A 21,223-nucleotide genomic window follows, 5' to 3' on the forward strand; every position below is an offset into this window, starting at 1 on the left:
TGCAAACAGAAAAGATATGGCGCCTGTTTTACGTGAGACCACTGTCATTAGTCTTTTACAACTCTACACTTTCAACTTTTTGCTCCTAGTCCTATTACAGGTCTTGCATCTGACAATCCTCCCAGAAAGATTAATCCTAAAAGATAGATAAAACTGCCAAACATAGTTAAACATAAAGGCTTTTTAGATCAGATCTAAAAAGATCAGATTAGGTTCAATAAAATAAAAATTACATTCAGAGTCTTTGCATTTGCAGTTCATTTCCTCACTAAATGTGGCTTACTATGCTTCATTTTAGCAATGAACCTATTCAAAGCTTTCAGCTTTAGTGGCATAGCAAGAGCTTAGTATGTCTCCCATCCATAACATGAGATTACAAAAGTGCCATTGTCTTTACCAAACCCATCATAGCTTTTTTTCTTTCAGTTTGCCCTTTACAGCAGCTCACGCATAATGAAAGGTTGATTACCCTTTTCTTTAGAAATAAAGAACAACCCCTCATTTGTTGCTGGGATCTTGTAAACTTTAAGCCACAGGCTCATCATACTAATTCTTCATCGGTTTCATTTGTCACTTCCAACGGTTCCAGGTATGTGAGCTGCCGCTCTTACTTATGGTGGCCATCTTATTTGCACATCTTCCTCTCTCCAAGACCAATCAAATATTGTTAAGCAACACAGAATGTATTGTTCTATGAATGGTCCTCTTTAAATGGCTCGATGGGAGCCAGTGGAAATATCACTGTTGGTGTGAAGTTAGAAGTGCAGGCTGCTGTTACCTTTTTGTTATGGAGCAAGCTTGTCATCCTCATGATGCTATAAAAAAAATCTGGTATGAGAATAGTTTGAGACTGTTTACATTCACCCAGTCACTGGCCATAGACCAGCATTGTCTGGAAGCTGCATAACTCGAGACTCGAACCAGCAGTTGTGGTTCATCCATGAGCTTTAATAATTGCCAATAGCTGCTAATGTAATGTACTTTTTGATGGACCACCATTGGGGACAGTGCTCAACCCTGAAATTTTTTTAAGCTGGGTGGGAAGAAATTTTAGGCGGGTGGCAGCCCCTGTATTATGACCCAACTGTCCTGTAACCACCCAAAAACAGCTGGGTGGTTACTGAAATGTGCCGGGTGGTGCGGCCAGCTAAAAGGGGCTGAGGAGAACACTGGGAGAAAAAAAAAAAGATTCTTTGTTGTTTCTCTCATATACAGAGCATGTTTTTTTCATGTAGCATTTGTAGGCAGATTTTGTTTTCTGTAAGTCTTTGAAAATTGCTGCTAAATGGAAAGTTCCTTTGACCTCTGTATTACTACCTCATTAACATGTATGCAAGTCACTGACCCGCTAATGTAATGGCTTAGTTTTCACATGTTTCTTTTCCTTATAAAGCGTGGTCTGGAATTTTGTAATTACAAGCATTTCTCTTCATTTAGTAAGTTAGGGTCGGCTAGATTTTGGTCTGCAGTAATTGTATTCGCTAGTATCCAGGCAAAAAAAAAAAAATCCCAACCCTGGCAGTTTTCTCTCCCCAATGTCATTTGATACATTTTTTGTGGAATAATAAATACAGTACAATACAAGTATTCTTTCTGCATTTTTGTTGTATGAAGTGTTGACGTTCCCACTTTTTACTGTGTGCATAAAGCAGTAGAAGTAGAAAGTAGAATGGGGAAGCATAATGTTTTAGGGTTCTATCATTGCAACTATTTTATTAATCAGTTTGTACCTAATTCTGGAAGTAATAAGTGTATTTCCTTCATGACCCGCAAAACTGCTTTCCTATGGTGAAAATAGAAGAGTATTACCATGCAGAGGTCACTGTTATATCAGCTGAGGAGACCAATGTTCCAAGACCACCATGCAGGGTGAGCAAATGTCTCGCCACTGATAGTTCTCAATAAACCTTTGCCTATTTAGTGCTACTTGTACAGAGGTGCAAATTTGCATATTAGCAGGATTTCGGTGCCAGGAAACAAAAACAGTTGATCCATTATTATATTTTTGAATTAACTTATTCCTCCTCTGCAGACATTATACACATTCTAATTTAGTTCAGCGGTCTTTATTTAAAAAGTGGTTTATATTTTTGGTCTGTGTTCTGCCAGCTTGTTGCCCTTACTGTGGCTAGCTCAGCATGTCTTAGTAATATGATGCTCAATAAGAATAATAAAGACTTCTTTTCACTCTCCTCGGCTGACTTCCAGAACCCGCTTGGCTCCAACAAGCTTTCTTTTGATCTTAGTGTAGACTGGAGCACATTTAACCACATCACCCCAATTCCAAGCTACATATTAACTCATTTGCTCCCCCAAATACCAAGATTTTTTTCCATTTTATAACAAATAGTTCATATCCAGCAAAAAGCTTTATGCATGCTAAGTTTAAAAAAATTACAATATGAATATTTTAACAGTAAACACTTTCCTTCATGCTGAAAGTAAGTGTTAAAGTAAACTGTTTTTATCCCCTCCTTCTTTTAGTTATTGTTACAAAAATGTATTTTTAACTTTGCTCATTTTTTTTGTTGTTGCTTTCTTGTAACAAGGAATTTACAATTTTTCTACTTCCTTTCTGTATCCCAATTGCACTTGGAACCTTCCCACATTCAGAAATTTTTTCAGAGGGTGTACAGCACCATTATGTCTTAGCTGTAAGAGAAAGACTTAAAAGCTTTTTATTACTATTCCTTTAAAGCAGTACTCTTAGAATATCTTTTGTACTTTCTTAGAAAAGTACAAATGATTACAGTAGATTTGTAAGTACATCAATAACTGCCTTTTTGAATTCAAGTAGTGTACATCCCTAAATTCAGCTGGGCTGCAGGGAGAAGAAGCGGCAGCCCAAGGAGCCAGTACTGTACCTCTGCTGATAGAAAGATTAGAGAGAGAGGAGCTCATCAGTGTGCTGCTTCCCCTTTCACTGTCCAATCACAAGCTAGTGTTAGTCCAAGACCAAGTGGGTTAATAGGAACAAACAATGCTGGTCATTAAACTGAGGCTTTTATAATAATCCTTTTCACAGGGCGTCCGTTTTTAATTTAGCCATTTTATTCATAGCTTTGGAATGGTTTCATCAGTTGTATTAATGCAATTAGTTTTCTGCCTGTCATGCTGATCTAACATCTTTAGTAGTCAGAAGTTGATGTTTATTTTTCTTGTGACAAGTTTTCTTTAGTATGCACAATACAAACTGGTAGTATTGGCGTGTTTATAAATAAAAGCAACCTGGTATGAGTTAGTACAGTACAGGGAGTGAACCTAGATAAACCACAGGCATGTTGTCAGCATAGATTAGTATTGCGCTTAGTGTTATACATTGGTTTGAACATACTTGCAGTGAGTAATTTTGGGCATTAGAGTGATCAAAATCTCACTGCAAACACATCATGTACTTTTGTATTTTGTGTGTTTTCTCTGGCTATGATACATTTCGGATTCAGCCCGGACTAGAACATGTAAGGGTCTTGTAATCGAGCATGAGTTCTGTAATGTGAAACAGAGAGCTGCTTTGTTTTGTCTTAATATTTTTGCAGCCTCGAGCCATGGAAAGAACCCAGTTTGTTTAGGCAACCGTTCCCCTTGAAACATTGCCCATGTTGTCCACGTGGCATGGACAATGTTTTGGCTGGTTAAGCTGCGACACCTCTGATTGTTTCCAAAGGTTTGCAGGTTTGATTAGGATTTGAAAAAGTAACTCAGCTTCACATATTAATTTTATTAAATTTATTCATGGAGGAAAATGATGACTGAGAGAAATTTTACAGCTACTGCATGGAACTATACCTTTAAAAAATTATTTTAATAGGTCTTTTGATAAGTTCTTTTACAGGCTTATTGGTCATTAATTTGCTAGGCTGAAAAAAATGACTTCACTGCGTTCTTATGTAAACCTGCCTCTTTCATCACTCTAACACTCAATAAAACAAGTCTCAGAAGAAAAGCTCTTTTCATTGAAAAAGCCAGGTTAGATGCCTGTCTTTGAATACCTAGTTTTAGGGTGCCCTCGATATAGGCTGTTACCCTTGGCTTGCACTGCAACACTGGGATTCTCCGACTCATCTGTTTAGTGCCGTAAGCTTGCTCACAAGGAAGACTTTGTCTCCACCACAGTAGTTCCCATTATGGGTTAATTACTACATTTTTAACTCGGTACGGTTTTGTTATCTATTTTTTTCACTGAGCACTGTAGTATGATTTTTGTAAAAAGTTTAGACTCCATGGCTGTCACCTTTTTGTTCCCAATTGATGCGTCACTGAGCTGGAAAAACTGTATAGTTCAGAAGTTCCAGATATATTTACTTCATATATTTGGGTCCGTGTTTCTGCCCACTTGGACTAAGTATTCCATATTCAGTGACGCAATATGGCAGCCCCATAATAGTTATATCTTTATATGGTTTAAAGCCAGAGTCCCACTTAACCTCTCCAATAAAGAAAATTCTGACCAAGCAGTTCCTTTATTGCGGAAAGGACAGGCCATGGTCCTTCCACATTAAAACATACCTGTCTGATAACATTTTTTAACTATACTTCCCCTGGCGCTCCCATTTTTACCACTGTCTCTTTTGGGTTCCTCATCTTTGGCCAGTTATTGTCATTATATCACTAGCAGAAATTAGAGAGTCATATGCCAACCTTAACACAAGAGAAATATCATGTTTAAAAAATATAACACAAGTTCCTAGTAAGAAGTTACATAAAAAATACCCTAAACCACAAAAGCATGAATCAGATCTCCAAATATTCATGTAAGTATTAAAAGTAAAAACTTTAAATATTAATCAATATCAGGACAGTGTGTCCTCAAAACATTCCAAACAAATTTGGTGGAATACACCGCGGCACCACAATGGTCATAGTTGGGCCACTTATCAGGGAGAGCCTGGGTTCAAAGTAATTAGTGTTATATCAATACATATATGACTGATTGATAAGTCAATTGCAATGCAGTGTGGCAATGTTTGCTTTTCTTTTTAAGTGCCCAGAATATTTGGAATATTCAGCAACTTGTTGTATTGTTTGGTATAACCTAGAAGAAGAGTTAACCACAAAGATTTGCTTGCAGTACCATTTAACATCCTGCTTGCTTCATCAGAAGTGTCTGTAATATGAATTGAAAGAAATATATTGATTTTTGTATGTAACTGATGATTACAATTTGTGCTAGTGACGGAAGTGAATAGTGAACCCCCAGAGTCTTGTAGGACAAGAATGTGCATCTGTCTGTTATACAAGAAAGACACCGCCTATTTATCCTATGCTTTGATAATCATTTAGCGTAATAGAGTTTATTTGCCCAATCAGTCAACTTGTGGTGCAGGTAATTCTGGACAATCAATTACAATTGCTTAGCATCCAATGGTTGCTGAGAGTGGTAGTCAGGCATTTAGAGACGTCTGAAAATGGCCAAAGAAGCATTTGTGTAGCTTGCAGCTGTTCTGCGCAGGAAATAGAAGAAAGCGGAAACACATCTTGTGCTTCGCAACTTCTTCCTCAGAAATTCTGCCAAAATGCTTTCAACATAAACTACCTTTTGAAAAGCATTCCTATTCATTATATGGAAACTGTTGACAGGAGAACCCACCATGGAATGCCATAGGAAGAGTCTCAAAGCTGTAATTCAACTGCATCACAGTCACAATATGCGACAAAACAAAAAAAGTCTCTTACAATGAGAGTGCCTGGCATTCAAATTGCATTTTTAAGCAGTATTGCTACAAAACTGCATTCTGCACCACTGAAAAACAGTCCATTTTCCTGAAATTTAAATATTTCTAAACATTATGCTTTTACAACAAATTTGATGAGAAGCAAAAAAAACATTTCCCTTCCAAGACATTTCGAATCCATAATTTAGCTGCAATTATGTCTAGTGGATTTGGACATCAAAACTTATCCATTCTTCTAATCAAAGTTGCTTTAATGCTTTTCATTCATAAACCGATTCTTTGTTGGGTTCAACTGGGCTATCCTGAGACATTCAGGTTCTTCAATTTTAAAGCACCCACCCCCAGTGAAGGTTTAGCTGTGTACTTGGGGTCATTGTTATGCTTGAAGGAAAAAACTGCTCATCATTTTTATGGCTGTTGAAATGATTGAAAACATTTTCCTTACTGTCTTCTGGAAGATCCCTCATGCTGAATCCCAGCCAGGAATCCTTGTTGCCAGAGTTGTTACTTCAAGAATTCTTCCTGAGCTTTGAGTTGACGAATAGTTATACAACACTCAAATTTGGGATCATTATTGGGAGGTTCTTTGGAACCAGAGTTGGAGAAATGGCCTTATTGGGAAAACCATTAAGGATGTTTTTTTTCTGCTGTTTTCATATAAAGTTTTGAATTTGGGTACACTTTAAGAGTTGAGTATTGAGGCTGTTTTGAAAAGGCCTTATCATTTTTTTTTTCCTTTTTTTTGGACACATGGACACAAGTTCAAGATTTGTTCAGAAGACATTAAAATTTACATTAATGTGTTCATTTTTTCACATCCTCTCTTAAACGTTGATCTAAACTGTATGAAGGTCATTTCTAAATTATTTAACTGTATTCCTAATACACTTTTTATTGTCATCGCTGCCTCTGCTTTCTGCATATATCCCTTTTCTTACCTCCCCCTCTCATCCATGTGTGTTGAACCCAGTTAACACAGATGCTTTTGCAGCCATTTTATTGGCCTGGAAAAAGAATTCTTTTGCTTTAGCAGCTCAACTGCTGGGTCTGTACACTGTTAAAATAACATCACACCTCTGGTTTTATCCCCGCACTCAATATCAGAAAATAAGCTTTTGGCAGCGAAAGCTCTACTTGTAGGGAATAGCTTAATTCATGCACAGGAACTGAGGGATTACATGGATGTTTTACAGTTCCCTTGTAACACTGGCAAGTCCCATAAATGCTTAATGAAAAAAAGACCTTCAACAGAACCTGCTCAGATCATATAAAGTTGTGGCTTTCAGCTCTGTGTACTCTGATCTCATGCAGTTCTCAGTTTAAGTATTTGATTACTTTTTTTTTCTAACAAAGAGAAAACACTTTGGAAATTGATATTCGTTTCTTAGTGTAACAGACTTTAATATGTTTGTTGTTTTTATAATTTGTATATATATTTTTTATATATTGGAAAAAGATATGATTCTGCCATCATGCAGTTTACAGCATTTTATCTAGTTTTAATTTCCAGTTTGCCCTTGTCCTCAGTGTGATTTAACACTGTGGATATGCTAGCTTAAATGTTGATTCCGTGTGCAATAAAAATTGTGGTACACAAGCCAGTGTGTAGTAGTTCCATGTTTTTTGTGTTATAGTGTATGGATCTACTGTAAATTCCTCTTTCTCTAACAATACAGCTATGTTGTACTTGGCTGCAAAGTTTCTAGGTTGTCCAGGCAGAAATCGTGTCTCGTGATGTCTTCATACCCAGTGCAGTGCATATCTACGCCTACAGTGTAAGCCAGTAGTGAAGAGTGGTTGGAAAGCTTTTTTGGAAAAGGGTTAGAATTCTACATCCTTTAAGAGTGAGCTCACAGAAGGGGACAGATCCTATAGGGAACACATAGAGCAATAGAAATATATCATTCCTATTGACTGGGAAGGGTTAGAACCTCTATAAGGCTTTGTGTTCCAACTGTGGAGATTTTGCTGTTTTCCTTTTTTATTAACAGTGGTCACTTGGCCATGAATCCAAAAGAAACCTCTGCAACCAAGACGTAAGAGCAGTAAAAAGCTGACAGGTTTCAGTGCTTTCCCACTCGGCCCAAAACATAATTGGCTACTTCAAACCTGGATCTATGCAGTACAGACAGGTTATTGTTGGCAGGAGAGCTTAACAGGGTGTTAGTTGTAACTTCCTGAAAACATCCACCACTGATATCTAATCCTCCATATTTGAATTGGAATCCAATGATTGAGGTGGTGATAGCTGATGCTGGATATCAGCCAGAAAATAAGGCAGGCTCTGTATGACTTGCTGCGGTTTCTAATGCACACTGCTGGCTGTGCAGTGGAGGCAGAGCAATTTCAATACAGAAGAGGAGCCTGTACAACTTTGTAAACTTTGGCTGAAGTTCAGCTTTAATGGAGGGGTATTAATTTATTTAAAAAACATCAAACTTCTGTAATCAAGATTCATGGCACTAAATAACTGCTTCTACAGAAGCCATGGGAGCCAAATCCAATACCTTCATCAGCATTTCTCACAATAATCTCCTATATTAGTGTGGTAATGTATTGAGAAAAACCTTGATGAGGTCTGTGTGCTCTTAGTCAATGCTCAATGTTGCATTGTCTTGAACACACATGCTGTCTCCTCCAGCAGATTTTTACAGAATTTAGTTAACCTGTGGATGTTATATGGAAGTTGTAATCTTTTGCCGTAACCTAGGTTTTTAATACTGTGGCCGGTAATGATGATAATAAAGGGGCAGTGCTTCTAGAACTACTTTTTCTGGCTCATTGGCTGATTAAAAAACAACAGCAATATTTATTGGATGCCTCTGTAAATAGTGGTTGCACTTTTTTATGTAAATGAATTTCTTTACGTTCCCTACAGCAGGTTTCAGCATTGCAATTTGGCTTGTGAAAGTGAGAAACAGAAGATAATAAAAATAAGCCTGCTTCCAGCGCTGTCACAATTTTTCACAGCAAAGTAATATTTTCATGGCTTCTGGTTTCCATGAAATCTGTCACCTCTGTGAAAAATATACGGCCTTAATCATCAGATAATTTCCCCCTTGGGGCTGTACAGATCATTTCTGAGCTCTGTTTTCTGCTCATTCGCACACTTCTATATACAGCCACATAACTGTTATTCTGCCACTGCACTCTTTGTATGTATCATGCATATGATCATTTTTACATTGCTTTGTCATTTACATTTCTTCTTCACATATCACATCTTCTAAACTTGTCGCATACATTGGTATGTGTATTCAGATTCATTTTTATTTCTTTAATCAGAATTATGTTTTTACTAGTTCAAGCAAATGTATAGTATTGCAAATTTTTCACATTCTCCATTAAGAATGCATCTTCATATTACTCTTTTAATATTAATACATGGGCACATTTGTAATTTTGCACATAAAGATTTTATAAATACATTTTCATAGAGCCAGTTAGGTTATAGGTTGTCTGTTTTAGAGCTCAGTAGTTAAAGCTGAGATCACGGTCAATGGACAGACTCCTTTGGAGTTTCCTTTCCATAACTTCCCTTCCTTCTTGGTTTATTCTGAGCCTAAAGAAGTAGCAATAAAAGATAAACATATTATGTAAAACCTATAATGTTCTGTGAATCATTTGATATGCTTGCACCCTGTATGAACGGATGTAAAATAATTATTTTATAGCCTTTTGAAATTTTCCTAAGCTTTTGTAGTTTCCCTTCAAGTATGGACTTGCTTATGTGATCACCTACATGATGTGTTTTCATCCTCTATCAATGCTGAATAGTCTGAACATCTGCAGTAATGTGACATTGATGAATGAATTCTGTCTAATGAATGTCATGTTTCTGCAGGCTATGGTTCTCTTGACTCAAATTATTTAAAGGGCAAGTTTTCCCATTAACAATTCCTCCAGCCCACGTTCTGTGACCTCTACCAGACAGTGGCAGCTATCGGTGTTATCCTTCCACTGGCCAGAAATTTTCTCTGCTTTTGCATTGAACCCTTATAGGCTTAGGGGACCATATCTCTATTGTGGGGTGTGGCTTCATTCAAGTCTGTGACAACCTGCTACACTAACATAATAGGTGCCAGAGAAGTTTGGGGGCAAGAGGCTTAAAGATTTGGTTTGGTGCCCTTACTCCTATTGCGTTAAGGACGTTTGATTTGAAAGGTTTGCCATCCCACAACCCTGTTTTACGCATACCTACATAGAAATATTGTTGTCCCATACCTGTGACTGTCCAGTAAATGCCATCACACCAATGAGCTTGATCACTGTCCTTTTTTTCATAGCCTTAAAAGTCCTTCTCCCCTTTTATTGGCAAATATAATTCTTTAAGAATATGGCTAGCTCTAGGAGGCTTCCAGTTCTATTAATCTCAAATCATCTTGTGTGGCTGCTTATCTGCTCCCACACATTAAGGTGCAATCCTTAGGCACCACTTTGGCTGCTGGGCATGTAACACGTTTTTTTTTTTGCAATTGGAAAGGAGGCTGCAAGCATTCTTTATTACAGAGATAAACACTTAAGCTTCACATATACAGTGAATGAACCTCTTAACAAGAAATCATAATGTTAGCGATTACCAGATAAATCATCAATCCACTAAGCCATATCAACTTCACCAGGAGAATCAATCATCCATTGATGTATGACACGCCATAATCAATCAATTCACCCTTTGTGTGATCCTATTCATGATGTGGGGATATTTTGTCTGCTGACAACAGTAAAAAAAAAAAAATTTGAGGAAGGGGACATTAGGCCTTTCCCTTGTGGCAATAAAGCCCAGCTTGATGCCAAATTTAATTTAAGTTCCGCTTTGAGTTAAGTTTCTTTTCACTGGCTGCCCTGCCAGTATGATGTCATATAGTTTTTATTCTTGATTTTTTTTTAAATAACTTTAAATAATGTTTTTCTTTATGCGCTAACCTTGCACATTTTAAAAATTTTTCCTTGGGTACTTTAGTACATTTTACTTTGTTAAAGGACATTTGAGGTCCATTATAAGCAAGTGTCAATCTCAATCCCTTGATACAAGCTGTTATGTTTCGAAGCAACCGATGTTTAAGTGTTTTTATGAATTTTATATTTTATAACCAATATTGGGTAAATATAATAGAATTTTCAGTGTAAGTCTGACATTTGGTATAACTGCAGCCATGGAAATGCTGTTTTTGTTACAAGTACAACCACAAAATGCACATTTTTAGACAGACACATATCTAAAAAAACTAGAGAACAAAATATATTTGTTAAATATAAAAACTTCAGACATCCAGCTTTTTAAAACAAATCCTCTCCAAATGAATGTGATTAGTTGATTAGTAAACCTGAACAGTGAACCTCTTATTTACTTTTTTCACCTTTTAAATACCTTTTTAAAAAGTGTTATGTATACAATTGCTCTATTTTCATATTCTTTCTTATGACTTTACTGTTGGAAATAACTTTTTGAAATGCAAATTAATATTGATTTACCCATATAAAGCGTTTTGTTGTGCCTCTTAATGACATACAAAATACCTGATGATCCTGCCAAGGTTGAAACGCTGCTCTTTCAAAGGTGCAGTACAGTGAATTTGGTGCTGTCACCCTACAACATGTTACTTTTAAGATCAGCAGGAGCAAATTCAGACCCCTCGTATATTTAACTTTCATTCTTGGTTTTATTCATGCTTATAGGAGTTAAGTTAAATAAGCAGTAACCCCAAATTATGTAGGTGAGAGTAAATGTTTCAATATAAACACTCAGTCTGATGATAACTGTCCAAGAGTGTATATTCCTTCACCTTGTAGAAATTTCTTTTCACTTTCTGTTGACTGTCTGGAGTAGGAAGTAAAGAAAAATCTCCCCAGTTCACACCGCAAACTGATATGCTGGTGAATTTTAACTCCCTTACTAATCGGAAATGTTTTGGCTGTAGTTCCCAGGAAGGTAGTATTGAGGTATTCTCTAGGTAACTCATGCAACACAAGCAACCTTCTCAGATGCAAACTTCATACACGCAGGTCTCGGTTTGGGCTGTAAGGGGTCCTCTCACCAACGGAGACCTGCGTGTATGAGATTTGCATCTGAGAAGGTTGCTTGTGTTGCATGAGTGGGGTGTTTTAAATTCCTCTGTTTAGTCTGGTGCAGTGAAACCTAACCTCCAGACAGGGCCTCCTTCACAAAGTACTCCAGTCTAGGGAAATAGTGTTGGCTACGTTTACAAACACTAATAATTTATTGATGTTCATGTTCAATCAATCAGAAAGACATTGTGTTCTTTAGAGTTGTGCTTTTGTTCTAATATTACAAAAATGACAGTCTGCTGAGAAAAACGAAAGGCCTTTCCCACTCTGGCAGTACTTTTGTGTGTAAATGTTTCTAGAGTTTAGTCACTTCACATGAGCCGCTTTACAATCAATCTAAATGGAGTGCTGTTGAGAAGTCTTGAGTTTGAATGGGCCATTGGAAAGCAATTGGTGTTTTCTCTTTGTTCAGAAACATTGACGCTAATGGTTGTATAATGGTGAAAATATTTTAATTATTCTACATTTATATTTACATTTCTTAGGGTTTCTTCCTCACGGTCTCTCCTGATGCCATCCTTAAAGTTGCCACACAGGCCTCTGAAAACAACAAGATCTTCTGCATGAACCTTTCCGCACCCTTTATCAGTCAGTTCTTTAAAGAGCCACTTATGAAAGTCATGCCATATGTGGACATCCTGTTCGGGAATGAAACGGTAAGAAAATAAAATCCCAAATTGCTTGAGTTGTGTTTAAGGGTCCCTACTGTGTTTGTGTCCCTACTGTGCATTGTGGTTACACTGCAATACAAATTCTGTAACTGGTATGATTTTTGGTCCATAATGGTTTGTAAGGCAGCCTGTCTAAGTGGACTGCCTCAACCCACCACATTTACCTTAAGCCATACACCGTAGACCTAACTAGTGTGAATGGGCCCTAAATGTGCAGTCTGGCCAAAAATGATATATTGATGGATATGTGTTGGTGGTTGGAGCAAGTCACCCTCTGGTTTCTTTTCTCTAATGGTCATATATGTCTCTGTCTCTGCATCCTTGTTTTTTCCACTTTTGTTTTCTTCCTCCCTAATTTAGTAAAATATAAATCCAGCAGAGTAATTGGGACCTCACTCTAATGACCACAGGAGGTGTAGAAATTTGAATACAAATTTCTGCAACGGTCAGGGCGTATGAACTTATGTGGTTTAATTATCCACCGCAAATGGAAACACTATTTTGGGGTTGACACAGTCAAAGTTCCCATTTATAAGAGTTCTGGTTTAACTTCATGTAAAGACTAATTAAAAGTCTTACAAAGTTTAAATAAAGTGGGAGCTGCATGATCATTTTTCTTGTGGGTTTCCTAAGATAACAGAAATGTAAAAATACATTGGAACATTAAATTGGCAGACCAAACAGTTCAGGTATCCTACACGTTACGTATTTCCAGAAGATATCCAGGTTAATGTTCCTGGTTTCATTAGTATACACCGTCATACAAATTCAGCTTGTTAACATACGATTTACAGGCATGAGCCACAAGGCATGAAAATCTCTTTACTTATGGGATTTTTATAAAGTTGATCTTTTTATTTCTTGGACTTTAAAGTTGGAGTTGTGTTTTAATTTTTTTTTTTCTTTGTCGGATGCCCAGCTAATATTGTGTATGTTGTACGTGCTGTGATAGTGACTTGCATGGGTGAATGCTTTCCTGCTGTTTATGATGGGAACATTATAGACTGTCAGTCACAAGCCATAAAAGCAGAGGAGGCTTTTTCACTTCCATATAATCACCTAGTCTGCCTTTTGAGTTGCAGAATCTATGCGTACATGTGTCGACTTGAGTGAAAGTGTTCTCTCTTAACAAATAACAAGCTATAGTTAATATTGTCAGGCACTGAGTGCTTTTTTTCTTGGAATTTTTAGTGTATTACGATATGATGATACAGAATTCCATCCTATAAGTCAAGACATCAGCACCTCATCTGCTCTTCTCATCCACTTAGATCCACGTGCTAACAATTACACAACACTGTAGCCAGAAACTCTTTAAAATGATTGTACCCTTAAAATTTTGTCTGTGGTGCCCCATTGTCATCAGAATATTGCCTTTGTGATACCTGCAACTTTTAAAGGGGCCATAGTAAGTGTTTTTTGCCATTATTATCACATTAGATTTTTGGCTAGTATAGGTCATGTCTAGATCACAAATATCTCCTTTCTAAAGCCAAATATGTAAATCTCTAAAAATGTCGCTCAAAATGATTATTAGTGACCGCATTAGGAACAATCTTCATACACACTGCTCTGTTACTGCAAAGCATCCTGTCTTATTTTATGGAGAGGAAGAGCAGGCTGCTGGGCCTACAAAAGTCCGCAATAATGGTCGATCTAACTACTAAAGGACGTTGTTATGCATCTGTACTGGCGCTAGGTTTTTACTTGAGACTATTACAAATTATTATATTGGGCAACAAAATTTTAATATCTCTGCTGATCTTTAAGGCATAGAATGAAAAGTTATTTTTAGTAATGCGCATATATATATATATATATATATATATATATATATGTGTGTGTGTGTGTGTGTATTTTGGTATAAGGAATTTAAATGTAGGCAATATTCCAGCCGAGAGTATGACCACAATTATAAACTCATTTTAATAAGTATACATTTTTTGCTTTTAAAATTGAATTTGTTCATTTTCTCTAGCAGGCCTTGCTATCAAATAGCATGCATGCTTGTCAAAAAGTTGCTATTACAAATTGCAGTCCAGGAGTAAGTAGTCTGGCACTTCTCAGTCTGTTGATAAAAATGCAGCTGCTGTAAGTTCACAAGTTCAGAACCCAGCAAGTGTGTCTGAGGTACTTAATTTTCCTTGGAAGGCACAGTAAGTGCTAATTTTCATCGGGCAGTAATTGTAATGATTCTAGAGTTGGGTAATGAGGGAAATATCTGTTATCCCATAGGAGCAGAGAAATAAAGGCATTTCAATTGCTTATTTCTAGTTAACTTCAATCACAAATCTAAGAAAATTGAGCACGTCTGACAAAGTGCCGCTTTCTGTGATATGTTCTCTTTGTGTCATTAGATGCAGGTATCTGGATACATTTTTAACTATTTGGGTGGCAGGTGCTTAAGGCAAAGAATAACAAATAAGCTTCAGTTCAGGAAATGGATAGCACAGTCCATAAGCAAGCTGATAAGAGACAGAAAACATATATTTCAGTGTTTGGCAACATAATACATGATTTATTTTTTTAGGTGTATTTGGCTATTGAGATTCCCCAATTGTTTCCATCTAAATAAAGGCTAAACAACAAGCTACATTTGTGCAATTGTTATACAAATGATCATGGTGAAAAATTAGGATTTGTTGGAAAAAAATCTGAACAGTATCTCTGAACTGCTCATTGCAATAATTTCAAGTCATTGCAATTGATTTATGTTTAATAGTATAACTTGACATTCATTTATAAAATATTCTCTCTCGGTGAAAACCACAGAATAAAACAAAATGATTTTGCAGCCATCTTCTAATATTTCAGCTTCGTAATGTTATTCCTGTTAATCCTCAGAATGAAAAGATTGATGTCTTTCTTCTTTCTTATATAGTGATACTTAATAAGATTAATATATAATAATAAACCTTGTAAGAAACTTGTTCATTTACCTGAATTTTGAATTACATTTCAGGAAGCGGCTACATTTGCCAGGGAACAAGGATTTGAGGTATGTGCACAAATATTTCATATTCTTCAGCATTACTAAACCTTACATACAAATGGAAAGGTTAAGGTTTTTATGTTGCCGTAGCCAATGACAGAATTCCATGTTTTGGACATTGATTGATGCTCACTGCTGTTGCCATGGTAAATCTGGGATATTTCAGCAGTAATGCTCTTCCACCTTCTTGACACTCTGTTCTCCATTCTGGCACAATGACACCCACGTATGATGAAGTTCGTTTGCTGTTGCTTTTCTATTATTGTACACAGCAGTTATCTTAGCATAATTTTAATGCTATATTGTAGTATTGTAAAAGACATATTCGCTTTTCTCAGGTTGTTTACAAAGCCGAACAGTCACCTAGTTTGACCACCACTTTAAATGGACCGTACTGTGCCGAACACTTAGGCAAAGGTTTATTCAGGTTATCAGAATGCCGCATGTAAAAATATAGAGACATTATATTTGGCCATGTAGAACATCCTTTTAGTAACCGTAACCTGAGCTAATAATTTTCTGTATGAATTTGTCAAATCTGACAAGAATCTCTGTGTGTTCCTCCTTATGGGTGCTATAAGGCATTGTTCAAACATTCATAAGTCTGTATAAGAACACTGATACACCAAGCTTCAGGGAATCTTCAAACAACTTTCTTAGGTTTTATTAACCTATCCCACCACTACATTGGGGGGCAAACGGCACAATTTATATTGCTTGTTAACCTGCATCGTGTAAAGATGACTAAGTTACGTGATCTGCCGACTGCACCACAATTAACCAAAAATCAACTTGTGCATGCAGGGGTTTTAGCAGTCCAGCACGATACATGATGGTAGTTTACAATGCAGATGCTTTGTAAAGAATTGATGGGTTGCCATTTAAATGAAATGCACTGCATCAATCTAATTCTCATTTCTGATGTTACCACAGCACACTGACATGAACAGGCCTTTAAAACACCCCTTCAGCTTCTCTTTGGGAATGGTTAACAGGGATAATAATTGGTTTTAATTTGAAGAAAGCTGCTAGTAAGCCTCAGCAGACTTTGAACAAGCTTCAAGGCTCCCAAAGCCCACAAAAGCCTGTTGTTGTTAATATTAATATTATTATTATTATTATTATTATTATTATTATTATTAAACAGTACTTGTATAGCACCAATATTTTATGCAGCACTGTACATTATATAGGCTTTGCAAATGACAGACCGACACTGACTGATGCAGAGGGAGGGAATTACCTTCTCTTACAATCTAATAGATAAGTCTGTAGCCTGTTATTTTACATATGCTGATAATACAAATGTCTTTGCCTTTACCAAAATGGTGCTGCATAGTGTATTGAAAGATTCAACAAAGCATGCCAGAAGCTCTGCAAATGGCCTGTAGAGCTTGTGTACATAAAAACTCCTACACAAGCCAAAGACCTTGTTAACAAAGTCTAAAAGGCGTTTATTGTTATGGAGATCTAAGCTCCAACTTGACATTGATGGCCTCTTCTACATATTTTTCAAACCATGTGCTCCCTTTGTTACTAAAAATAGCATCAAAAGTACCCCTTGTCCTTTAGGTATAGCTAGATTGTTGAGTCTTCATCTAAGGATTTAGGCCTAGTACACACAAGCTCATCTGCTGCCAATCTTTCTCTAGGTCATCAGATTGATTTTCCAATGCCTAATCGATCAGAATTCCACAAATACTGTACAGTATATGTGCACCATATTCAGCACCTCTGAATCATTTTTTTTTTTTTTTAAGCAAAAAATGTATCAAATTTTCAACTTGATTTCATCAAACACTTGTACATACAACATGACTTGTCCTGCATATATGGGGCTGATGCCCCCCCTTTTTATAATATCCTAATGAAAATACCATAATCATTTATTTATTTATTAATAAAATGTAATGGTAGCTAGCAGAACTGCAGTTATTTGCATGCCACTAGCTTTATTGTTATTTCTGCTATTATCCTTAATAGCAATAATATATTCACAAGTACACCACAGATACCCATGGAATTTGTTTTTCTAGTATTATGAGAAGTGGAGGAGGATTTGAAATAAACAATACTACGTAATAATAATATTGGTGGTAGTAGTAACAGTTGTTGTGTTTTTTTTTTTGTTTTTTTTTGTGGTTTTGTATTATTGCTATAATAATATTTTCTAATGTATTAGTTTTGTTTATTATTATTTTTAAATTATTCTAGTGGAGTTAAACTTGGAAAAAATGTAGAATTTTCTGGACCATGATTTTTACTTCTACATGCAATCAGGAATTAAAGTGTGTAATATTTGACGTCCTGGAGTTTCTTTACCATGTGTCATTACATTCTACAATTTTATTCTTTCCTAGACTGAAGATATTAAGGAGATTGCTAGAAAGGCCCAGGCTCTTCCAAAAGTTAACTCCAAAAGGCCAAGAGTTATTGTATTTACACAAGGTCATGAGGATACCATCATGGCAACAGGTAGGTACTTTTCTTGGGATCTTAGTTAAGATACTGTCCCCCCTGTCATTATGTAACATCTTATTTGCATAATTTATCAGAACAACCTCAACTTGTGCAAGGGCTGGACACCCCTTTTTTGCACTAGCTCTTCTACATAAGCATGAGGGAATAAGCAATTATTGTGAGGAGCTTGGGTTTTAGCAAATTTTATTGAACTGTTTATTGCTTGGCTGTTTTTGATCATTTATATACACTAGGAGATTCATGCTGAGATGTAAATTTATATTGGTAATCCTTACTGTTGAGCATTTCCCTGCAGTTATTTTTGCAAGGAATCTGTTTTATTGCGTTGAGTGTGCCCCTTGCTGTTTGCATCAGATTGCTGGGCATTTATCCTCAAGGCTGATATCGTTTGTGATGAATATAGGAGAAATTTTAAGAAATGTCATTAAAAATAGTGTAATCAGCATCTTTCACCTACATCACATATGATTTAAAGTTATGTAGAATCCCTTGGATTTTAATCCATTTTATGAAAGTATTTTTATGTACCTGGGTGCATGCATAATTTATACAAAGTACACATGTAAACACTGTGTGCCTTTCCAGCAATACACTTAGCAGATTTATCAGAGAAGAATGCAAACCAATGAAGCCCAGTATTATGCTTACAGGTTACACAGATGCACACCCCTTTTACCACCTTGAATTAGTTCAATGGATTGAATATCTTCCTATGTTCATTTAGATAAAATTCCTATAGCCAAGAAAAAAAAAAAACAGCATGCATGTGGCTACCCGACCAAAGTAAAAACAGTTAGATTCATAAAAATGTGGACAGAGACAACTTTTACTAATTTTGGTTCTGTACATTACCACAATTAATTTTAAATTAAACAACTCAGATGCAGTTGAACTGCATACTTTCAGCTTTAAATCAGTGGGTTAAACAAAAAGATTGCATAAAAATGTGAGGAACTAAAGCTTTTATTTTTTTTTTTTTTTTTACACAATCACTTCATTTCAGGGGCTCAAAAGTATTTTGACAAATTTAATAGCTGAAAATAAAATGTTGATTTCTAATACTTTGTTGAAAACCCTTTGCTGGCAATGACAGCCTGTAGTCTTGAGCTCATGTACATCTCCAGATGCTGGGTTTCCTCCTTTTTAATGCTCTGCCAGGCCTTTACTGCAGCTGCTTTCAGTTGCTGTTTGTGGGCCTTTCTAGCTGAAGTTTAGTCTTCAAGTGAAATGCATGCTCAATTGGGTTCAGATCAGGTGACTGACTTGGCCATTCAAGAATATTCCACTTCTTTGCTTTAAAAAAAAAACTCCTGTGTTGCTTTGACTGTATGTGTTGGGTCATTGTCCATCTGTATTATGAAACGCCCCCCAATCAATTTGACTGCATTTAGCTGGATTTGAGCAGACAGTATGTCTCTGAACACCTCAGAATTTATTCGGCAGCTTCTGTCCTGTGTCACATCATGGATAAACACTAGTGTCCCAGTGCCACTGGCAGCCATGCACGCCCAAGCCATCACACTGCCTCCGCCATTTTTTACAGATGATGTGGTATGCCTTGGATGCTTTTCCATGCCTTCTCCATACTTTTTTCTCGCCATCATTCTGGTCAAGGTTGATCTTGGTTTGATCTGTCCAAAGAATATTTTTCCAGAACTGTGCTGGCTTTTTTTAGATGTTTTTTAAACAAAGTCCAATCTAGCCTTTCTATTCTTGAGGCTTATGAGTGGCTTGCACCTTGCAGTGCCCCCTTTGTATTTACTTTAATGCAGTCTTCTCTTTATGGTAGACTTGGATATCAATATGCCTATGTCCTGGAGAGTGTTGTTCACTTGGTTGGCTGTTGTGAAGGGGGTTAGTTTTCACCACCGAAATTATTCTGCGATCATCCACCGCTGTTGTCTTCCGTAGGCATCCAGGTCTTTTGCCGTTGCTGAGTTCACCATTGCTTTGTTTCTTTCTCATGATGTACCAAACTGTAGATTTTGCCACTCCTGATATTTTACTTTTGGGCCCCTGAAATGAAGTGATTGGGTGCAAAAAAGGCTTTAGTTCCTCACATTCTTAAGCAATCTTTTTGTTCAACCCACTGAATTAAAGCTGGAAGTCTGCAGTTCAACTGTATCTGAGTTGTTGTATTTAAAATTATTTGTGGTAATGTACATAACCAAAGTTAGAAAAAAGTTGTCTTCTTTTGTGTACATTTACTTGACTTATCCAACATTCCCCACCACAGACTTTAAAATCACTGACCTGTATTCAGGGTGCGTCAAAGGTGACATTGAACAAATTCAAGGGAAGTAGGTAGCCGGTGGTCTTTATATATTATGTGCCCACAGAAGTTCAACCAGGTTCTCTTCATTGAAATATTCTTCCCATCTTTATTGGCTGGCTTAAGCAAATGTGTTTCTACAAAAGATAAAATGAGTGCAGACAGACCACAAATCTTTTCTCTGGTGTTTTCCCTTTTTACAGCTGTTCTGTCCACCAGCCCATACATTATCACTGTATCCTGTAGTTCTTTAAGGTGTCAATAAAAGAAACCACATTTTGCATAGGAGGGTCAGGATTTTTGCACCTCTGGAAATGTCAAATACTGAACATTCTTTAAGCCAAGTGTAGCTCTTCAAATGAGCAAAGATCGTGAGCATGGACAGTGGTAGAGCCAAGTATTCACTCTTGGCTTTTGTTTTTTTGGATAGAAGCCCCACACTTACTTGCTATCTTCCTGTCATCCATTCTTTTAGAGCCTACATGTAATGTATTAGACAGATGTTTATTACTGACATTAGACTGTGTTGCTGCTTCTCCTTAGGACTTGTTCAAACATTGAAATTAAGTTACTGATAACCAAATGAATATATAAAAATGTGTTTCCTTTCCAATATGGCTTCTATTTATGTCTTTGAGCATAGCAAAAATAGAACCACGTAGCTGCAGTGATCTTCAAGTGAACTCACCGTAGGGAATGTTTGCTCCACCTAATTTGAGACTGCTTTCTTGCTTCTTTGGTAATTAATTGTAAGAAACCAGGATCCCTTTCAGATTGGATAATTAGGATTTTAATTGCTGTAGTAAAACGTCTGTCTGGGATTTCCTCTGCTTATAATTAAATGTACAGTATTGTTGTAAATCATGTCAGGCTAAGGCTGTGCACATACTTGGCCTAATAAAAGGAAACACTGAAGCCAACTCAACAATTCTTTTTGACAACTAGAATGGCTACAGTGTGTTGGGAAAGGCTCTCAGAACTTGGAGGTATTCTTTCATCAAGGAAATATTCCAAAATTTTAGTAAATTGTTTCTTCTCTTCCCTTTTTTATGCAAAAAGCAGGAAA

At 36.6% G+C, this 21,223-nt stretch overlaps 1 protein-coding gene across 2 annotated transcripts in view; it reads left to right on the top strand.

Moving 5' to 3' along the window:
* Positions 1–21,223, top strand: part of ADK (adenosine kinase) — an 82,550-nt gene that overhangs the window by 53,520 nt on the left and 7,807 nt on the right. For both annotated transcript variants that reach the window (XM_072425176.1, XM_072425175.1), the window contains exons 7-9: positions 12,227–12,397; positions 15,375–15,410; positions 17,765–17,879. In XM_072425176.1, coding sequence (XP_072281277.1) covers positions 12,227–12,397; positions 15,375–15,410; positions 17,765–17,879 — 322 coding nt within the window. The remainder of the gene's footprint in view (positions 1–12,226; positions 12,398–15,374; positions 15,411–17,764; positions 17,880–21,223) is intronic.

This window comes from Pyxicephalus adspersus, chromosome 10 (assembly GCF_032062135.1).
Source record: "Pyxicephalus adspersus chromosome 10, UCB_Pads_2.0, whole genome shotgun sequence".
Classification (NCBI taxonomy): Eukaryota; Metazoa; Chordata; class Amphibia; order Anura; family Pyxicephalidae; genus Pyxicephalus; species Pyxicephalus adspersus.